The sequence below is a fragment of the Anarhichas minor genome, unplaced genomic scaffold (assembly GCF_050575085.1).
Source record: "Anarhichas minor isolate MPS153535 unplaced genomic scaffold, ASM5057508v1 ptg000007l, whole genome shotgun sequence".
NCBI lineage: Eukaryota > Metazoa > Chordata > Actinopteri > Perciformes > Anarhichadidae > Anarhichas > Anarhichas minor.
The window spans coordinates 14074174-14095489 of NW_027466453.1; the positions used below are offsets into that span (position 1 = coordinate 14074174).

General features: G+C 39.1%; 2 protein-coding genes across 2 annotated transcripts; one reads left to right on the plus strand and one right to left on the minus strand.

Moving 5' to 3' along the window:
- Nucleotides 1–386: 386 nt before the first annotated feature.
- Nucleotides 387–9819, plus strand: LOC142944834 (nuclear GTPase SLIP-GC-like). The gene is made up of 22 exons (XM_076085984.1): nt 387–481; nt 1479–1560; nt 1785–1897; nt 2078–2122; nt 2265–2298; nt 2474–2566; nt 2861–2951; nt 3555–3771; nt 3868–4095; nt 4592–4798; nt 4911–5083; nt 5310–5403; nt 5491–5578; nt 5720–5841; nt 6145–6318; nt 6413–6567; nt 6769–6892; nt 7172–7280; nt 7402–7535; nt 7764–7845; nt 7986–8064; nt 8149–9819. Exons 2-22 carry the CDS (start codon nt 1494–1496, stop codon nt 8192–8194), a joined length of 2475 nt encoding a protein of 824 aa, XP_075942099.1. The 5' UTR covers nt 387–481; nt 1479–1493; the 3' UTR covers nt 8195–9819.
- Nucleotides 9820–10314: 495 nt separating this feature from the next.
- On the minus strand, nt 10315–17608 carry LOC142937585 (centriolar coiled-coil protein of 110 kDa-like). The gene is made up of 13 exons (XM_076080581.1): nt 17444–17608; nt 16504–16632; nt 14591–15788; nt 14349–14470; nt 13966–14143; nt 13664–13773; nt 12899–13015; nt 12639–12740; nt 12442–12558; nt 12196–12269; nt 12004–12069; nt 11861–11920; nt 10315–11350 (listed from the first exon to the last, which is right to left on the minus strand). Exons 1-13 carry the CDS (start codon nt 17606–17608, stop codon nt 11275–11277), a joined length of 2514 nt encoding a protein of 837 aa, XP_075936696.1. The 3' UTR covers nt 10315–11274.
- Between the last annotated feature and the right edge of the window lie 3708 nt (nt 17609–21316).

Sequence of the window (21316 nt, forward strand, 5' to 3'; positions counted from 1 at the left end):
TGTCAGCTGAAGTTAGTTGCTTTTCAGAGTAAGATTTTACATTAAAATATTTGATAAACTCATAAAATGTAATGTTCAAGATTAAAACAGTGGTTTCCAGCCTGTTAGGCTTGTGTCCCCCTTACACAACCGTTCCTCCCTTTAATGTTGCAGTTGTCAGTATTTAGTTCAGTATGTTCAAACATGTCATTTACAGTTTGAGGCTCAAAAAGCTAAATTATACATCATTTTACCCACATTATTTGAGAAAAGTACAAACAAATTTGTGTAGCAGAACACGGTCTTGTGTCGACAATTTTCATAAGAACGAATAAAATAAATACATAAGTAGGGAGATTCATCATGGGAGGAGTTTCACAACCAGGAATCAAAAACACTAGGTTTCGTTTTCCTGTGTGGTGTCGGACAACTATTGAGAACAAAGGACTGCTCCACCTTGGAGGACCGGCATTGATCTACATCTATTGCCTACACGCTACAGGTAACCGTTGGAATTAATATTATGATATTAAGGAAATCAAACACCGCGGGTGATTCTTATTTACATTTTCTCTTTTAATCTCTTATTGACCGTTTGAAAGCCGGAAGATCTCCTCCGTGAATAACAAACAAAAGGCTGTAAAGTTACACGCTAGAATTTAAATAATGAAGTGCCCTTATCCCGACTTGATGAAAAGTTGGTACTCTTGGGGACAAACAACATATTGCCAGATATCTAACGCTACATGGGAGATTGCGTAAACGTAACGTATGCTGATAGTGACGCACCCTGCATTAGAGTATTTAAACAGGCCTGGTGCTGCAGTGGGTTATTCAGGAAAAGGTACTGAATGTATTTCAATGCAGAACAATAGCCCGTATGCCTGTTATTCAATTATATCATTAGATTCTCATAACTCCTGCAGGAAGCAGGATTTTATTGTTGTAGTTAATTAATTGGTGTAGGACGGCAATTTATTATCATTTTCATCATGGATTAATCTGCTGAACATTTTCTCTTTTAATCGTTTGTTTGTTTGGTTTGTAAACAAATTGAGAAAATAGTGAGAAATGCTGTCACAATTACCCAGATGCCAAAAGTGACACCTTCACAATGGTCCAACAAGCATTATTTTTATTTAATATTTTTTAAATTAGGACTGTTGCCAAAGCTAAACATATTAAATATAAAATAAGATAAAGAGAACCTGGAGCCATAAAATGTTTTAACATGAAAATTGACTTTATCAAAATAGTTGCAAATTATTTTTCTGGCAATTGACTAGTTGATGAATTGATTAATCATTTCAGTTGTTGTATGAACTGATGTATGTCTATATGAGCTGTACCGTTCATTGTGACGTGACTCGTTTTTTCAGTCTTTGCTTTTTCCTTGAGTCTGATAATAGAAGTTTCATAACTTCTTTTCCTTCAGTGAAATGTAACTCTCCAAAGTTGCAGTGGTTGATTTAAAACATGATTATTTGTTTACCTTCCAGTTGCCGTTCGTGGTCATGGATGATTTTGTTCGTAATAAATTAACTGAATGGGGTCTCAGCCAGTTGATACCAATATTTGAAGGTAAAGTATTACCATGACTCTTTTATGGGCACAGATTTTATAAAGTGTTTATATGACCTAACAATACTGAAACGTATAAGCATCTACAGAACTAAAAGAACTATGAAAAATGCTGCAATGTTGTTCTTCAGTACAATGCTGACATATTCTTGACAGACATAGTTTTAAGAAAATGGGAGAGATCAGTGTTGATTAATCCTGGCAATTCTTCTTGTTAATTGCAGAACATGAAATTGACGAAGAAAGTCTTTACCTTCTGAATGATCGAAAAATCACAGAGATGATCCCAAAAATGGGACCAAGGTCAAAATTAGAGGAGAGACTCAAGATGTTAAAGGTAACGTTCTGTACTGTGAACACAATTTACACAAATACTGTATTTATAATTTACAGGAGCACAGACTTCTGTTTTCATGACACATAATTGATAATAATATCTCATTAACAGTAATGAGCTAGAATTTAAACATTTATTTACTATTGTGGATTTGCAACTATTGTCTTTCGTGTCTAAAAGGAACAAAACACAGCAAATCCAGAAACAGTTGAATCATCAGCTGAAGTAAGTTGAATAAAGTTTCAAGCACTCAGATATCATAAAGCATTTATTATAATTATATAGATCATATTTTCATTGTCTATTCAAACTTTTATTTGGCCACTTAGTATTGATTTAAGACACAAATGTTCATGTTCACCCTCAGGTTTGTCCGTCCACCAGTGACACAAGTGATAAAGGTGAGACACACTTTATCTTATTGGTTACATGTAGTGTTCATTGAAGTTTTTTAAGGTGGTAATATCTTACTTTGACTAAGAAACTATATCGAGAACATGTTTAAATATTGTGAGAGGCAGATGCAACAAACTTTTCTTTTTGCTTTTATTTTACCAAATAAAAATATCCAAAAAGTAAAGAGAGAGTCAGATCTTCAGGATGAGTCCAGCCAACGTCAATCACCAACTAGAAAACAACGACTTGTCATCAAACCAGGATCAGACTCAGGTATTTATAATACTTTACGAACAATGGCAACCTACAACTTACTATAGGGTTAACTTTTTTATGTAATAACATTTTTACTTAGCTTACTTACATAGCAAATGTGTGTTTCTATAGCTTGGCCACAAAAAATACTCTCATTTGCTGCCATATGCAATCTTGTCATCTTATCAATCTTATCCTACATGGACCTGGCAGAGAAAGTCCCTCTCACGCTCTCCTCATTGTGCATTACCGCTTACTTGATACACTGGTTCATGGTTCCTGCTGAACAGTTCTTTACTTTCACTCTGACAGAAGAAATCATACTGTCTGATGTGAAAAACATCATGAGATGTGTCAGTCAGAAAATACCTCCCCAAGACAACAAGCTCAACAACTTCCTGAAGTAAGTATAAAGTTTATTAAAGTTTCCATATTAATATGTTATACGGGCCTGGTTCCACTGCTGACCAGAGGCCAGTTTCACTAAGAGATTTAAGACTGATAGTGTTGAGCCAGACATCATGGGTTTGTCCGGCCGTACGTACGTACGTACGTATGTCCATTTCTCACCAACGTCTCGAAGGAATTTGTTTTGGACTCAAGGATGAACTGATTACAATTTGGTGGTCACAGATCAAGGTCACTGTGACCTCACAAAACACATTTTTGATCATAACTGAAGAATTCAGTTAATTATGACAATTCCACACAAATGTCTAATAGGATAAAATGATGAAGTGATGACAATTTGGAAAGACATGGATGCAAACTGCAACTTGACTGTTTGTCTGAGGGATTCAGTCGTGAGGCGTTAATTCTAGTTCTGTTTGAAAAAAAAGTCTTAATTTACCCAAAATGTACAGTAAATGACTTCTACTGAAGATAGTACAATATGCTGAAGAGGGCTGTTCATAGACGGATCTCTTTCTGACTTTGACACATTCTATCAGTGTTTTTATGTTTTGAAACAAATTAATTAACCCGCACATGAACTCTTATACAACAGGAAAAAAATCAGTGATTTGGAGACAGACAAGAGGGAGGTGGTTGGTGTCTTTGGCAGAACCGGGGCTGGAAAGAGCTCTTTGATAAATGCCGTCATTGGAGAGAAGGATCTCCTGCCCTCTGGAGACATCAGAGCATGTACCTCAGTCATGATTAAAGTGGAGGCTAACATGCAGAACTCAAAGTATGAGGCAAACATTGAGTTCATTACAAAAGAGGTAAAATGAGCTGAATATGTTTGTTTACGTGAAACTATGCCAAATGTATGCCATATGATTTAACGAAGTTAAAGGTATTTTTTTAATTCTATTTAGGAGTGGAAAGATGAGTTGTGGTTCTCTAAAAATTTCCTTGGGGATAATGCGGATCAGGAAAGTGATCAGGAAAGTGACGATGATCGTCGGGACATAGTTGAAAAGCTGTCAGCGCTGTATGGAGAAGACTGGAAAATCAAATCTGTTGATGACCTCATGAATGACAGATATTTCAAAGAGATCCCAGAATTTCTCCTTTCCAATGAGAAGATTTTGACAGTAAAAACAGTGAGTAAGAGTAAAAATCTTGTATCACTTCATAAGAAGCCTTCTTGTCTGTCTGACAGAGGGAAATGTTATTGAGGTTTATGTACAAATGTAAAAGTAAAATCAGTATGTGAAATTTAAAAACAGAGCCTTGATGCACCTGTCCTCGAAAACTACAAACCCATAGAAAATGTCCCCTTTATAGAAAAATCATGAAGAAGTTTGTCTACCGGTAGATAAATATATTTATATAACTGTTTTAACAACATCCAATCAGGATTTTTCCTCCATCTTTGTGCCCAAACATTTTACATTAGCATTAAATGACATCTTGTGTTATTAAATCTCAACACTGCTTTTGTTGTTTCAATGATGGGGTAACTTAATTGCTCTTATTTTATATATTTTCTTGTTTTAATTATTTTGTACAATTTGTAAAGCAGTTTGAAGTTGGGGTCTGTGCATATGAATGAAATATTCTTACGTTGCATTAATCTCATTTTATTATTTATTGCAGGCTAAAGAGCTATCTGCAAAATTAGTCAGATACACAAGAAGCGACCCAAAAGATGGAGAAGGTAAAGACGTAAAGAGGTGGTATTGGCCACTAGTGAAGTGTGTGACTATCAAGGTGCCAAATAATGATCTTCTGAAGCACGTCACACTTGTGGATCTTCCTGGAAATGGGGATCGTAACAAGAGCAGGGACAAGATGTGGAAAACGGTAATTCATCACATGCAGTGCTGTTTAGTGTATTACTGTGTTAAACTGTGACATCATGATATTACAAAGTACTGATGACCATCATAATTAACTTGCTGTCATGTCCCTTCAGGTCGTTGGAAGTTGTTCCACTGTGTGGATCGTGACTGAAATGAATCGAGCTGCATCAGAGCCAGAAGCCTGGGAGATCCTGGAAAGTGCCTCTAGCTTCATGGGAAATGGTGGCCAGTGTCAGCACATTCACTTTATCTGCACCAAGTCTGATGTTACAAAACCAAAAGATCAGTAAGTGATTTAAGATGCCAACAGTACATATACATATATGTTAAAAGAAAACTTCCTATTAGATCACGGACCTGTAAATTAAAGTGATGCACGTTTCAGTATAAATGGTGGATTCGATAGTTACAGCTGCAGGTTTAAAAGAGATCATTTAGACTTTTATTCTCGATGCAAAAAAAGTTGGAATTTGAGGTTTGAGGTGCAAAATAATGCAAATATTTTCATTTAGTTCAGCAGCTGGTGTTCGTGCTTTGATATTGAAAACAAACGATCGAGCCAAGAAAGCAGTGAGAGAAGAATTCAACAAACTAAAGGAGGTTAAGGTGAGTTTTATAGACTGACAGAAAGTACAACATAAAGATTGTCTACGACTCTAAGCATTCCTTAAAACCAAAACGTTTTCTTTTCAGAAACATTTCAGTGATGGAAGTCTCAAAGTGTTCACAGTGAGCTCCAAAGAGTTTCTAAAACAGAAACGTCTAGATAAAGACGACACTGGTAGGTGAAGTCTTCATATATGAGCACATTTAGATTTACTTTACTTTAACAAAACAAACAAGAATGACTATTTGGATTATGGCAATAAAATGTTCGTCTGTTTTGTAACTATATAAGATGCAAACTACATTTTTTTTACAGAAATACCCAAACTTCAGGAATTTCTGCAGGATCTCAATGACTGTCACTCAGAGACGTTAAACTATGTGTCTGGAGCTCGTGGGATTCTCTCTCTGATTCAAGGGGCCAGCCTTAGAGAAGGGGTAAGATCAAGAAATAAAATCTCTTTCTTTGTCTTTAATCATTAATATTGACAGAAAATAATGTGAAAACATAAAGTCAAAGACAGACTACTTACATGTAATGTCATCCATACATATATTTTATCAATAAAGTTTCCTGATTTCGTGTTGCTTCAGAGAGGCTGCATAACGACAGTAATTAAAGGGTGGTCTCACTCAAAATCAACAACAGTTTGTATAAATGTGAATAACTCAAGAAAACTCAGTCAAGTAACAGAATGGTTTCATTGCTTTGAATACTGAATGTGTTGTTGTTGATTTCAGGCTGACACAAAGACAGCTGTGTACACAGTCCTTCAACAAAAGATGAGGGATGAACTTGATAAAGTCAGGAAACCAATGGAAGAGACTAATCAGGCTTTTGAAAAGTGCCTCAGTGAGGGGGTTAAAAAATCTAAAAGTTCATGTGAAAAAGACTTGAAGTCGGTGATACATCCTGTACGTATTTGAATTATTACAACATCATTACAACGGATTTTGCACTTTATATGAATGTCTTAAAAATGTTTCTGTTTTTTCTGTTTTGTTTCAGAATAAGTCAGGTAGTGGTTTCCACAAGACACTGAAGTGTATAGTACAACATGATGGCATACACAAGACAACAAAGGGGAAACAAATAAACCTCAATATGAAGTTATCTTCACGTCTGACTGAGAGCATTGATGAGGAATTCAAGAAGACCTTCCCGTAAGAAATTACTTAATAAAGACATAAAACCCTGAGCAGGCTAATTGTACAAACTATGGAGAATGTCTAGAAATAACAAATTGTACATTATACAGTTATACAAGTTATGAGATATAATGCATACATACAAATTACATTATTGAAATACAAACTTGTCAATGATGCATTCATGAGACATTTCAACTTGTTAACATGTTTCAGAAATGAAGGAAAATGTGGACCTTTCAACGGAGTCCTCAATTCATTTTCACTTGACACGAAGATGATGAAAGAGAAGACAGAGTACAAAGATGTCGAACTGCAATTGATATTTCTCATTACAGAGGTAAAAGAGGAGAATAGTACCGTTAATCTTTATTAAGCTGTTAGTCCAGGTCGGAAAGGCTTCAGCAGACATGAAGAATGTCATTAGACATTAGAGAATAAATGAAATATAGATGTTTTTAGCTGTTAACATATATACACTGAATATGAAGAAGTCTATCAATACAGTCAATGTCAGTTACAACTGGAGACGCCCTTTGAAAAATGATGAGCCTTATTTGTATATTACCTTGATTTTATCTAAAATATGTGGATCTACGATTCATATTCTCTCTCTTAGGAAGAACAGATTAAGACAAAACTCAACAAAATCATCCGCGAACGTAAGAAAACGATCTACAGCAGTCTGACGACAACAATTGAGACAAACATGCAGGAATGCTATGACGGTACGATAAAGATCATCACATATAAAACCTGACACTGTAAAGATGCACATTATTCATCATAATTGTGCAGAATGTAATTATAATAACATTTAATTGACTAAAGTTTTCTGTTTTATTGTAGAAGCAAAACAAATTGAGGGAACGGACATGCTGAATAAAATGAGAGAAACTATGGTGAAGCACGTACTTGATCCAAAAAACGTCATGTTTCAGGAAGCTAAAGCTGTTATGTTGAAACAGCTGAGGGACTTGATGGTTTGTAACATTTTATAATACGTCGTACGATGAGGATATAGTAAAACATGTTGTGCTGCTTATCTTTATCTACAATTCTAGGTCATCATATATATAATCAAGTGGAATATGCCTCTTTTTGAATGCAGCTTTTACTACTAACACACTGCAGGCCCTTTCACAAACATTCAGCTATTGTTATAAGACACATTTTGTCTGTGAGTGATAAAGATTTTTATGCTAATTTAGAAATACATCCTGGTCAATCTGGAAGAATCAATGCAGGAATCAATCGAGCTGTCGCTCAAGACAGATGGTGTCTCAATCCCAGGTAAAGACAACGTTACAAAATAATAACATGATGACACTAAAATTACTCAAAATATTTGATTGAAATTAATAGGTCAACAAATTTCAATAGTGTGATTAATAGTGAACTTGATGTTAACATTATGTTTTTGTTTTTTTTAGACGTTACATTGGAGCTTGTGATGGTGAAGAACCACTACAAAGAACTGCAGGGAAGCCCAGATGAAGAACCACTAATTTGGTAAAACTGTAGTTAAAATATCTACATAATGCCTCCAGATTGAGCTGTTCTGAAGAATGCTAACGATGCTTTTTATTACACTAGTGCTGATCCGCCCAGCCCGGCAGCTGCACAGATGACAACCAACTGAAGAGCCCTGCATGCACGCTGGTTAGAGACGTGAGGCCTCTGGATTTGGTCTCAACCATTTTTGTCAACTCATCTTATCCAGGTTCTCTTTGAGTGTTGTTTTGATATGTACTTTGAATTAGCTTGTTGTGAAAGACATAGAAATTCTATATTTTCTATCTTTTGTAGGACATTTTTGCTTTTAAATGATTAATGATCAGATGCAGACAGAAAATGTGTGTGGGGTACAGGTCTTAGAGACCGGTCCACTATGATGTCCCAGATACATTTTGTTTTAATGATTTAACATTTTTTTCTTGATTTCTATACGTTTTTAGTCCAATTTTAATTGACATTCCAATGATTTTATGGGTGTTTAACATAAATCCTGAACCTTGATCACAGTACGTACTGTATGTTTAATTTTCAAAGAATGATCTGACCTTCTTTCTATTGTTGAAGTGTCCACCAAGAATGTCCGAGACACACTACACCCTAGAAACCCATCTTTCTATTCTGCAATTAAAATAATTGATACACCAAATGATTAACACCTCTCTGCCTGAGGAGCGAGAGGCGAGACCCCAAAAAGCGTTAAGGCAGCATCCTGTGGTTTGAGCATCTGGCTGACACTTACACAATTTAGTCTTCTAGGCGTGTTGTAGATTCACACCTAAACTGGCATGTATGAAACATGACCCCTGTGACCTCGAGCCAGACAGCAGGTCCCATCTTAATGTGTTGTTTGTATTTCAGACAAGTTGTTTATCCTCTATTGTCTTTCCATTGTCTATGATGAGTTACGATCTATTGTTTATTATCAAGCTAAGAGTTGTATTTTCAGATATCAATATACTCGTTACATGTAATCCCATATTGTTTAGGGATGATTCAATGATTTTGATTTAATGTGTGACTTTCTATCATTTACCGAAATATAATCATACGTGCTTGTAGTGTTGACTGTTTGTTAAAGCTAATGAAATAAGTGAACTTTTAGTGAACTCACTCTGACAGGATGATTGACAGTCACCAGGAGAGAAAGGCTGTAAACTCAAGAAACTAATCAGTTAGTAGAGAGACATCCTGTTCAATGGGGCCTGTGTACTGGAACATCCTGCTTCAGGCCGTAAAGTTAGAGAAGCATAAGAAGTGCTTTATCTGTGTAACAACAGACACACCGATATATACATTTTAAAGCGTAGAACATGAGAATATACAATAAGTAGTTCTTAATGTCTCAGAAGAAGAGGACATAGGTGCAGGCAGTCAGCTGCATGGATCACAAGTTCCCACTACACACCTTCCACAAAGGGGGGGTTGTTTACCCTAAAAAGTAGGTCTGTCAGAAGTGATAAGACTATTAGGACTGTTCCGTCCAATGATTTGAGAATGATCTGTTGTCTACCATATATGGGCCTGGAGGTTGCAGGAAGCGCCAAGGAGAAGCGTATATATAGGAGACAGCAAAGGATCGAGGCTTTTTGGCCTTTTTTGGATGACTTCTGGAGCGTTCATACTCTTGACATTTGACATTTTGTATTAACTTTTACATCGATTTTTTGGTATTCATTTTTGTTTATCTTTTTCTTTCCTTTCTGTAAAAAACAAATAAAACTGGTTTGTATTTTGTGCATTCCAACCAAAGTCCAGTGTTGCTCATCTCTGGTGGGGTCCTCTAGTCTCCTAAAGGTAGAGTGCTCTTCCCCTGGGATAGGCTGTCCTAAAGTTTAGTAAAGGTGTGTTGTTATTAATTAACGATTGATGGTAGTGGAATGTATTATGCTTGTTCATGCATTGTTCATGCAAGTGCCACTTAATGATGCAAGAACATGGAACATGCGGACACACAGATGGGCCTTAAATAGGGACGGGCATCATTTTGCACAATTATAGTTCCTTTCTTATTACTGTGCAAGAAAAATAATAACTTAATGCAATAATAATTGAACAAAATAGAAAGAAAAGAGGGATCATAGAGGCCATTACATCAGGTCACCACTAAAACCTTTCACTACCGACCACACTGCATCATGAGAGTTTCTCCCCTGCGATGCTCGTTGGGTCAATCCAGTTTCACTGTAAACATTTTATTTTAATTTTATAATCAGAGACCAGAAAATTCAAAATAATTTCAGAATTTATTCTGGTAATAAAAAACATAAAAAAGTCCCTTTTATTTTTTTTAAAGAGAGAGTACAGCAATGTCATCAAACAACATCAAGACACTGAATACTTTTGACATAGAAATGATGTCTGTGTGGTATCACAGTGAACTAGTGGGTGTACCAATTCCTTAACAACAATATATTCTTATATTTAGTCTGACCCTCAGTGTTGACATGGCAGTCGACAATGAGGGAAAACTTACAGAGAATTTGACTCAATCGTCTCAGTAATTTAGTTTCACTCAGTGTTGCTGTGCATCTCCTGTTGTGTGAAGCTGCATTAATGTAACAGTGCGCCACTGTGTAAAAAGAAATATCACCAATGTTGAAACACACTGAAATGCCTCAGAGTAATGTAAACTCAGCACCATTTAATACAGAAACAAAGCACAAACAGGTACTTAAAGCCCTTGAACAAAACAAGTCTAATTCATGTATTATACTCACTTAAATACTTTCATGTGATTGTCAGCATGAAAGTCATTTTGTAAATTCTCTTACAGCTATAAGCACTAGATGTTTATGAACACAACATGGTAAATATATGCATGCTAACATGCTGCAGATAGCAAAGGCAATGCTCTTCGGCACGGATACAAATTATTTTCCTTTAACTCTGACCTTCTTCTAGCTTGCATTTAAATAGACTTACTTTCTTTTCACTTCTTTAAAGTGTAAAATGTGTCGACCAGACAATATCAAGCTCCCTGTGAGATGTGTGCTCAGTTCAGCTCTTTTCAGCTACAACAGTAAAACACAGTGACATAGTGATGATGTATACCAGTGAGCTCAAGTATGGTAGTGAATACAATCATCTGAGTTTCAGATGGTACAATCATATTAGCAGCACAGACTGGACTTTCAGTGGGGCAAGGTTTGTATTCAAAGACTAAAAAAATCAAAGTTCACAGGTCGGGGGAAGTTGAGTGATCTGTTAACCCAGAGAGTGCTGCTTCTTCAGGCTGTCTGAGCGCCTCACTCTCTCCTCTGGGGTCTTTCTGTACCAGCTCCTGAGAAGAAAAAGCCCCTGTCATACTTTGCTGACTTTAAAGTCATCTGTAAAAGCTGAAATCCAAACATTTCTGTACGCTGTTGCCTTCAGCAAGAGGCAAATAAAGTTTTGGAATTACAGTTCATTGGTTAGCCAAGCATGACGTCCACTTCTGGATTTTTGCTGATATGCGAAATAGATTAGGTCAGCATATAAAATATGAAATGTGCAATCAGGAGAGACTTCAGAGCTTAGGTCCAAAGTATACTGGAGCACATGGATTTAAGGCAACACACTTTATTAGAAGACTACCGTTCTGAAGCCAAGTGTGTCTTCATCAGAGTCAGAAAAAGTAAAAAGTGTAATGCTTGTTAATTAGGACACTAGCAACCCAAAAAGCATATCAGCATTTTCTCAGTAGTGGGGGTGAGGTGGAGTGACGTATCTCCTAAGAGATGACATACGGCAGTTTATGTGATTTATGAAATCAAGATAAGGCACTTTGTGATTTTGGTGAAACAAGTCTCACCCCTGGCGGTTCAGCTGGCCTGGCACAGGAGAGTTTTGGCCTTGGTTTGGCTTCAGGACTCTGGGAATGAAGAAAGGATGTATTTAGAGAACTAATCTTCTGGGGACATTAAACACAGGAAATTGTAGTTCAGTCTAGAGCACCTGTTAGTAGTGGGGCTCTTTGGCTTCTGCTGCTTCTTTCTAGCCATTGATGGGGATTCACCGACCCTGGAGGAGCGCCAAACACATACAATAAAAACACTGCTGATCCCTGGAGCCCATCATCAAAAACATTAGTGTCTAAAACCAGATCTCATCTACAATGTAAGGCTGTGTTCCTCTTTCCCATCGTACCTCTTTTTCCTGTCCAGAGACCTCTGTGTGGCAGCAGACAGAACCGCTCTCTCCTTGGGGCCCTTGGCTTTCTCCTTTTGAAACAGTCAGTAAGGATCATAGTGTATGACTGAAGCACTGACACTGACGGTATAAGACGAGCCACCAAACAGTGTTTCTTTCCTGTAAGACACTTTGTCCGTGTGGTAATCAAGGTGTAATATAAATACAGTTCATCATGATAAGCTTTTCAAGTTGACAGGTTACCATGTCTCGCAGCTTCCTCTCTGCTCGGAGCTCCCTGTCCTGCTGCAGCAATGCTAATCGATCCCAGAGAGGCATTTCAAAGAAGATGTCATGGATGTCATAAAGGGCTGCACGTAACTGCGGGACAAAAGAGGCACACATAAACACGGAGTAAGATGGACCTCTGCTGTCTATAGACAGTAACTACACGTTCATACCTGGGCTCTAACTCTCTCCTGCAGGGAGCGATCTTGTGCAGAGCAGGGGCCTCTCTTCTGTGGACCTTCTGTCTGGAAGGAGCGGATGAACTCCTGTGTATCCTAAGCACACATATATACAGAACACATTCCTAAACACAGTTTTTCACTAACATGATGAATAATTTATTGATTAACTCTTATTTAAATCACATTGGTGTTTTCAATTGGTTGTGCTCATTTGTATTTGTGTGTTATTTGTGTTAAACGTGTAATCTCACCAGGATGGTCTGTCGCAGGTGTTTGACCTTCTCTGCTTTGAGCAGTCTGCGAGTGAGGAAGCCACGAATGATGGCGCCAATTCGACAGAAGGCTCTCTGCTGCTCTGCTGTCATAACCTGGACAACAAGAAGATACGAGAAGATGGGACCGTGAAGATAGAAAACACAGAGAGGGTTTGAGAAATAAACGTCCATCTAATGTGTGTTGCGACTTCGCATGTAAAAAGAAAAGCCTAAACTATGAACCCGCGCCAAACCCCTCACCTACACCACCTTGCTCTCTCTCTCTCTCTCTCTCTCCCCCCTGATACACCCACACACATACATACAGACACCCAGATTCCTTTCGCCACGTGCTTGTTTGTTGCTTTTAGGTTTAGTATGCTTGCAATTGTATAATAGATGTTTGTTGATTTATAATATTATTGATTTTTGATCAGTATTGTTATTGATAATAGCTGTTTTTTATGGTCAGTGCTGATTCAAACCTTCACTGTTCACTCTGAATGTGGAATAGTACTTTTACATCTTTTGAGTGAACACAAATTTTGAGACTTAATCCACAATTTGGTTACTGGTCCCTGATCCCAGGGTGGTGCCCCATTATTATAAATATTTGTTAATAATCCTATTGATATTAATAATTGTATTAATATCAATAATCAATTTGTATATTTGACAATAACCAAACCCGCTCCAGCCAGATCCCAACATGTGTAACTTATGCAATCACACACACCCTCTTGTCTACTTGTGCATACCTACCAGACTTAGCCTCGCTCGAGGTTTGCTAACTGCCCATGTGGGTCCCCACAGATAAACGGGAGGCTGGACAGAGGGAGAGGACACACTGGAACTTACAGGACTGGGAAAACCTGGAAAAAGAAACATACTTTCAATTTAGGTGTTTGAACTTCTCTATTTTGAGCTGTCTGCGTGTATGGAAGAGTTGTCCGAATAGAAGTAATAATAATAAGAGTTAATAGACCACAACACTCTTTTTGTCTTATGTCAACACTGTTTTACAAACTCCAACAGAGTAATAAGTGAGCATGGTGAAGTGGTACCTATACTGTGTATAGGTGATGGCTCAGATGGTGTGTGCTCAAGGCTTAGTCCAGGGCAGGAAGGGCTCACAACAGGACGGCTGTCACTCACGGACCTACAATTCCACCCACAAGCATCCCCACTCAAAGGCCGCACACACCCCTGCTCCTTCAGTCTTCTATCTGTCTCCTCGAGCTCCTGAACACATGCGTATACAGGAGACAAACACTTCAGTGCTTTAACCTTAAGCAAAAGAGAATAAAATTACACTTCAACATTGCAACTAAAAAACTAAATAATTTTTGCCAATCTGTAAAATAACTGATAAAGTACCGCACAAAAAAATACATTTTCGGTATCTACTTCTATTTAGAATAGATAATGTGTGATTCCATGTGCTGACCAGACAGAGGTGCTGTTGCTCTTTCTCCTGCTCAGCCAGGAGGAGAGACATCTGCAAGGAATGCTCCTCCTCCAGACACCTTTGCATGTCCTCCAGAGCCAGCGCTCGCCTCTGGGTCTCCTCTTTTTTACCTTAAAAGTGCAATGGGAGAAACTGTGATCTCAGTGGAAATGACACATTTTCACTCTGTAGAGTTTAGTAGATACAGTGTGCATTACAGGAACTGTTCAAGAGAGACTCGCCTGTCTTGTTGGCTTGTGCCTCAGCTGCATTTCTGAGGACAGTTGGTGTGGTCCTTCCATTGTTTGTCCCCTGAGGGTCATCAGGCTCCATTCTGAGTGTGACCTGAGCCAAGTCAGAAGTCATGCAGGGCCTCAGCAGAGATGGTGAGGGATTATCTACCTCACACGACTGATTTAAGGGGGCTGCAGGGGTGCGCCAACTTGGAGCCATCCGTGTAACTCCTGCCATGAAGCGAGGAACCCTTTCCTGGCTGCGGTCTATGTGCTCAACTCCAGAGTGGCAGCTATGCAGTTGGCTGTCCAAAGTGTGGCAGCGCCGGCGAAATCCTGCAGCCAGATGGTCAAGGTGTCCCTTTGGGCTAAACCCTGAGGCACTAATGGGGCTACAGGGCTCCTGCACTGGACTGGTACCACAGTGGCTGGATCGACGATTGCCACTTTCACTATCCACTGAGCCCCTGTGACTGGGGGACATCATGGCCCCTGAGAGAGATTCTCCCCAATCTGCCATGCCAGCAACTTCCCCTGACCGTACTGGACTTCGGGGTATAAGGTCTGCTGGGCCGATGGGAAAATAAATATGGATGTTCCCTGTAGAAACTGGGCGTGGTTTGCGTTTTTGTGCACGGGGGCTAATGCTGGACTGTGGACTGGGTAGACGAGCATACCTGTCGGGTAGACTAGGTGAGAGGCAGCCAGACTGTTGGGGACTAGGGTCGCACAGAGTCTTATACTGGATTTGGGTCTGAGATTGGCCAATAGGGCTATGGTGCAGACTGAATCCAAACTCAAAACCTGTGTCCCCCATGGGACTGCAGCTCTTCTTCTCCTTGTCAGAGATAGTCTCCGGCAGGGGAGTCCTGGTGACTGTGTGGACAACGTTTGACTCCGGCTGAGTCTGCTCTCTCTTCACATACTCCCTTGATCTCTTAAGAAGGCTGTCCAAACTAATATCCTCCTCCTCCTCTTCCTCCTCCTCCTCCTCCTCCTCACTCTTCTCTTCCCTCTTCACCATCACTTCCTCCACTGCCTTGTAGCCGTTGAGGATGGGGGTCTCACAGCATGGCTGTTCATTTGTCTGAAGCCCAAATCCAGGGTCTCTGGGAAGTCCAGGAGAGTCAGTGACCAGGGTGTAGCCGCTGACTGTCGCAGATTTAGAAACTGGCATTTCAACATCTTCACTTGGTACGTTATGTGCCTGTGCAGAGACAATAAGTCATGATGACCAACATCAAACAATTGTTCAAATCAAAAGCAACCATGAAGGAATTATATGCCCCAAACCGCATTGGTTTAAAGTAGTTAATTTATCACTAACGTAAAAACAATTAAATGTAAAGAAATATCAGATAGTCCAGTGTTGGTTCTGGACTTTAGAATCACCTGAAACTCTTTTAGTGACACACTTGATATGAATCCAGATCTCCTAATAAATAGCCCAGTCTGGATTGTTGAGGCAGTTGAAACCATCAGGTAAAAATAGCACAGCCTACCAGAGACAGTGTTGAGTCAGCGAGACAACCTGTATCTAAGTCTGCAAATGTCTCAAGAGATTCTGGGACAGACTGTAATTTAGTTTTTGTGCTACATCGTGGGACTGACACAGAGTCCATTTCACATATGGGCATATTTAAGAAATTTAGATGAAGTGTGTTCATGAAATAAACAAAGTGGCTTCATGTTTAATGTTCTGAACAGAGAGTGGCAAACTATATTGTATGACTTTCGTAAGCATTTGGGTGTGGCATATGGATTTTGTTATTTAACTTTTGTTATTTAACTTAGCCTATTCAGTGCACACTGTACACAATATCACATTAATTTCACAAAACATCTTCCATAGTCCTTTTCCCACTGAATCCTGTTACAGAAAACACCCAGGTCTGTAACCAGGACCATACTGTGCTACTGACCTGAGCTTGGTCCAGTATGCGCTGAACCCGGGCCACAAGGTTCTTCTTCTGCATGTTCTGCCTGTCCACCTCCAGCTGGACCGCCTTCTGTCTGTGGTCACGCATCTCACCACGCTGCTCTGCACTCAACTGGAAAAAGAAAATACACACAAACACATGAGGAAAGATTATTCAATAACTCGTTATGACAAGGTTTCCAATACGCTGATAACACAATCACTCTTCTTCCACTATACGTATGTTTGTGTCTCCTTTGTTTGAATCCTCAGCCTCACATTAGCCTCTCCATCATGTGGCTATTCCTGAGAACTTGTTTTGTCAGCAGTCACTAGCAGATGGATTCTCCTGACAAACATCAAACAGCCTTGATGTTCCTCGTAATCAATTATGTCCACTCTCTTTCCCTGCCAACTGCTGATCTAATTGGAACTACTCAGCCCGTGTGCTTCAGATATATATTATGTAGGTCTCAAAAATAAATGTGTTTTACCCTTAATGTTTACCTCTACTTCAGACTGTGTGATAACGTACCTCTGTCTACATCTGTAGTTTATGTCTAAAATATGTATCATAACATCCTTCTCATTTTACTGTGACTGAACAGTGTACGCAATGTTTTCTGTTACTATGCAGCATAGATATACAAAAACACAGCCACAGTAGGACAGTGATGGATTTACAGACTTTCTAGGGAAACCGACCAAACATTGCATCATTAAAAAGCAGACGGTCAACAATATTACTTGCTCTGGATAACAAACATTGCCTGATATTAAACAGAACTGTCAACTATTTACACTCAGGCAATAACAAAAGCATACATTAGCTACGATTTCTGTCTACTTTTCATGAAGAAACTTTAGAAACTGTAATTATTATTATTATTACATCTTGTTTTTGTTCCCCGATAAGTTCCCGTGTCTATTTATTTCTTCCTCACCAGTGGTGAAAGCACAGCTCTTCCATGGAAGCGGATGACAGAGAGAGCCTTCAGGGCCCACAGTGGCTCACGAGTCGTCTTCTTGAATTTCCCCTCCTCCTGCAGTATGGCCAAACTCCGCAGACAGAACTCCTCATAGCCTTCCATCTCTGGACACCCACACATCCACACTCTGAATAGGAAACACACACCATGTAGCCTCGTCACCCAGCTGTTAAATTAAATAAGAGAGTGGGGAATTAGTCAGTGGACATGTGAGCTTTGACGCACTGGGTGTGAATCACTATGAGGAAATCAGCTGGGATCATATGTGGAAGAGCAGGGCAGATAGCCTACAACAAAAGAGGGTCTGTCTGCCCTTAATGGTTTGATCACACTCATCACATTCCTGTCATTCCTTTCTATCAGACCTCGCTGGTGACCGATTTGCATTTCCGTGTGCCATGGAAATGCATATGGAATCGTGTGTCTTATCAATACAGTTTCCATTTGTGAAATGCCTGTGAGCAAATGGATAGGACAGACCGTCACAGACAGGTAGCGCACACAGGGCGTTAGCGCACAGCTGTATGGATGAAAACACAATTTCAATGCAATTAACGCTATTATCGTTTAATCTTTATAGTTTATCCAGTAATATTACCATCCCTCGATTAGGTTTCAATTCATCCTGGGGTCCTTACGATGCTGTGAGTAACCTCGTGGTCTTCGGTCGCCTAATTACAGTAACGTTACCGCACACAGATTCATTACAGCCTAGTGACAGCGCGGTAGATGTGGGAATGGTTTCCTTTTGGGAACGTTGCCCAGCTATTACAGAGCAAGCTCGCTACCGTCGGCTTCTAATGTTTAATCTAAATGATACTCGATTTTACGGCATCTTTAAAAAACCATGAAGACGTTTTAGTCCAGATGTGCCCCGGCAGAGTGACAGTTGATAAGGTTACACCGGTGCGTATTGCTCGATTCTTACCTTCAAAAAAGAGGGGGGAGTGATGACTTTTCTCCTGATGACGGGAGTGTTAGACTCGCACAAATGTCGCAGGGAAACAACAATGTGCGGCTACAACATGAACCTTGTGTTTCTCCTTCAATCTCGGGTTGACCATCATCATCAGTTTCAACTCTTCCGGGCTCCAACAGCGCCTCCTGGCAACAGCGCAACGGCCGCGTTCCAATATGTTCATGTTGCTATTATTAATCACTTCGTTCCATTGTCAACAATTTTACGCACGCACCAACACTTGAATGGTTTTAGAATGTTTTATGGATTATTTTTGGTCACAAAGAGGTAGCAGAGGAAAGTAGGCTAAAGGGTGAAACTGTTAGAAATATGGAACGAGATCTTTGTCGTTTACAATTACCTCATCATTTAGATCCTAAATCACCTAATTTGTTAAATGTGTCGAATTTGACACGGCCCTTTTTTTGCTGTGTGGCAATGTTATTATAAATCAATTTTGGAATGTGCACAGTTTAAGATGAAATAATGATAATTGATAGTGATGATATTTTTTTACATACACCAGTACCTTGAGACTGGGTCTCAAGATGAGTAGAAACATATTCCTAAATATAGGTTGTTTATTCAAGTAACCACTTACTCACCATCACACACAGACAATCATAGCATTCCTGCACAGGGTTACTGGTGCAGGATACACAATGCACAGAGAGCAATAGGTGGGTTTGGGGGGTCAATAAGGGCCCAGCAGCCTTCTGTGCAGGGCCATGTGTCTATATCAGCCTGTGGCTCTGTTGCCATGTTGTGCTGATTTGAATTTTAAATGATTTGTTAATTAGACCAAAAGCTCAAGCTCAATATCTGTGACCTATTTAATTATAATATAAATGATGGTGTCTAAAGCTCTTTGTATTATTTTACATTGCTGAAGGCTGAGGCCATGTCAGGTATAATAAACAGCCCAGGACAATAATTGTCAGTGATGTCTTTATTTTTCTGACACTCAAAAAACACAGTATCATGACAACAAGCCATCGTACATTCAGTATGATCAAAATGAGGTTGTTTTCACAACTCATCTTTTGAGTGCACAGGTGAACCTGAATGTACCGGTTGAGCAATGCGCACATGTGCCTTGTTGTCCCGAAGTAGAGCTTCAATGTCGCTTTCTGTGAAGGTGGTTTTGGAACTCTGTCACAAAAAGCAAACAGTATAAATTCTCATATGAGCAGTTTAGTCTAATTAATGGGACATTAATGTTTCACAATTAGACCCATACCCTACCTCAAAAGACTGGCGTTTCACCCCTACACATGCCATGGACTGCTCATAACACAGGACTATATCCAGATGCTTTGGTTCTTCATTCACCAAAGCTTCATGGAACCGGTCGTAATGAGACTCTGGATTGGGAATTGAAAATAGATTATTAATTAGTAAGAGTGTAAAAAAACATGCAAATCCACTGTTATTTCCTCCTGATCTTACCTAACAAGTGCATGCAGGAGGATGTCATTTTGTCCATAGAGACGTCATGTTTGTAGGACAACAGTTTCTCACACACACCCCCACTGATGAGGTTCTCCACTACTGTCTGTCTGCTTTCAGCTGGGGCTTCCTTCATGGCTTTCTCAATCTCTGTCAAAGGAAATAGTCAAAACAAGAGGCAGAGATAATTCAGTGTCTATAATTTGAAACCTTTGTTATCTTGGGCTTAGACAAATATAGTTGAATTGTTCACCCTACCTTGTGCTGTTGTTAGACATCTCTCACAATAGGCATCTGTTTAAAAGAAAAACAGTCAACAGAAACCAAGATAGCCAAACTACAAATATTCTACTATCATGACTGAGGACACCAGCAGAATTGTAGTGTTTAATTTACTTACAGCGGTCCACGTTATCAGGCTGCACAGGAAGAAGGTAGCACATACACATTAGAAAAATTATGATTTTCATCGTCAGCGACTGTAGACCAAACACACAACTAACAGCTCTCTACACACTAGGAAAGACAGAACAGACAACTGTGCTCAGGCTAAATCATCTTCCCTTTCACATAATGGAGTCATGTGATCTCAAGGACAATGGGATCATATCACCATCATTCCACGAATGACAGGGGTCCAGTTTTTCAGGTTTTCTCTGGCTGCTCACAGACGCAGTCATTCCTGGCCTTTGAACTGTGGTCTCAAAGTACTGTGAACTCAAAACACACATTTTCTTGTACTTTATGGATTCACAATACAAGAGTAGACTTAAGAGATAGGCGGTATTTTTTAGAAATAGGAGTCGGGAAAAGAACAGGCTTATATATACAGCTGAAAATACTGAAATACTGTAAATATTTGTATGGAAAAATATTAGTGAGTAAAGTAAATCACTGGAAATTGGTTGGAGCATGTGTTGTTGCATTGAGATATTTAGCTACTATGCACTTAATTAGCAGACTTACAATTAAGTCAAGATATCGGGGTTTTTTTCTTCAGTGCTTTCTTTGTTTGAGCTAAGGACTACTAGTTTTATCAAGCAACTATTTCACCCAACTGTGAGAACTTGAGAATCAATAATATTCATATATTGTTAAAGTCCCTAAAACATTTTCTCTGTCAGGCTTCACATGAGAGACAAGTTAGAAAACAGTTTAATATCTCTTCTTCTTCTTCTTCTTCTTCTTCTTCTTCTTCTTCTTCTTCTTCTTCTTCCTCCTCCTCTCATCATCAGTATTACTATTGGTAAGATAAGATAAGATAAGATAAGATAATCCTTTATTAGTCCCACAGTGGGGTATATTTGTTGTATGTAGTAGGCTAGCTTACTAGAAGCAGTTGTGGTAACAGTAACCTATAGTTTTTATTTATTTTCAATTTTTTCTGCCAGCAGCCACTAAGAGGTGCTGTTTTATATCAA

What these genes read in the sequence shown, in the direction of transcription:
- LOC142944834 (XM_076085984.1), top strand. Translation starts at nt 1,494, where the DNA reads ATGGATGATTTTGTTCGTAATAAATTAACTGAATGGGGTCTCAGCCAG. An exon ending in GTTACAAAACCAAAAGATCA is followed by an intron (nt 5,084 to 5,309) that starts GTAAGTGATTTA and finishes ATTTTCATTTAG; the next exon opens with TTCAGCAGCTGGTGTTCGTG. An exon ending in CATGCAGGAATGCTATGACG is followed by an intron (nt 7,281 to 7,401) that starts GTACGATAAAGA and finishes GTTTTATTGTAG; the next exon opens with AAGCAAAACAAATTGAGGGA.
- LOC142937585 (XM_076080581.1), bottom strand. Translation starts at nt 17,608, where the DNA reads ATGTGTGGGTGTCCAGAGATGGAAGGCTATGAGGAGTTCTGTCTGCGG. An exon ending in GCATACTGGACCAAGCTCAG is followed by an intron (nt 15,789 to 16,503) that starts GTCAGTAGCACA and finishes GTCTCTGCACAG; the next exon opens with GCACATAACGTACCAAGTGA. An exon ending in CTCGAGCGAGGCTAAGTCTG is followed by an intron (nt 13,016 to 13,663) that starts GTAGGTATGCAC and finishes CTTGTTGTCCAG; the next exon opens with GTTATGACAGCAGAGCAGCA.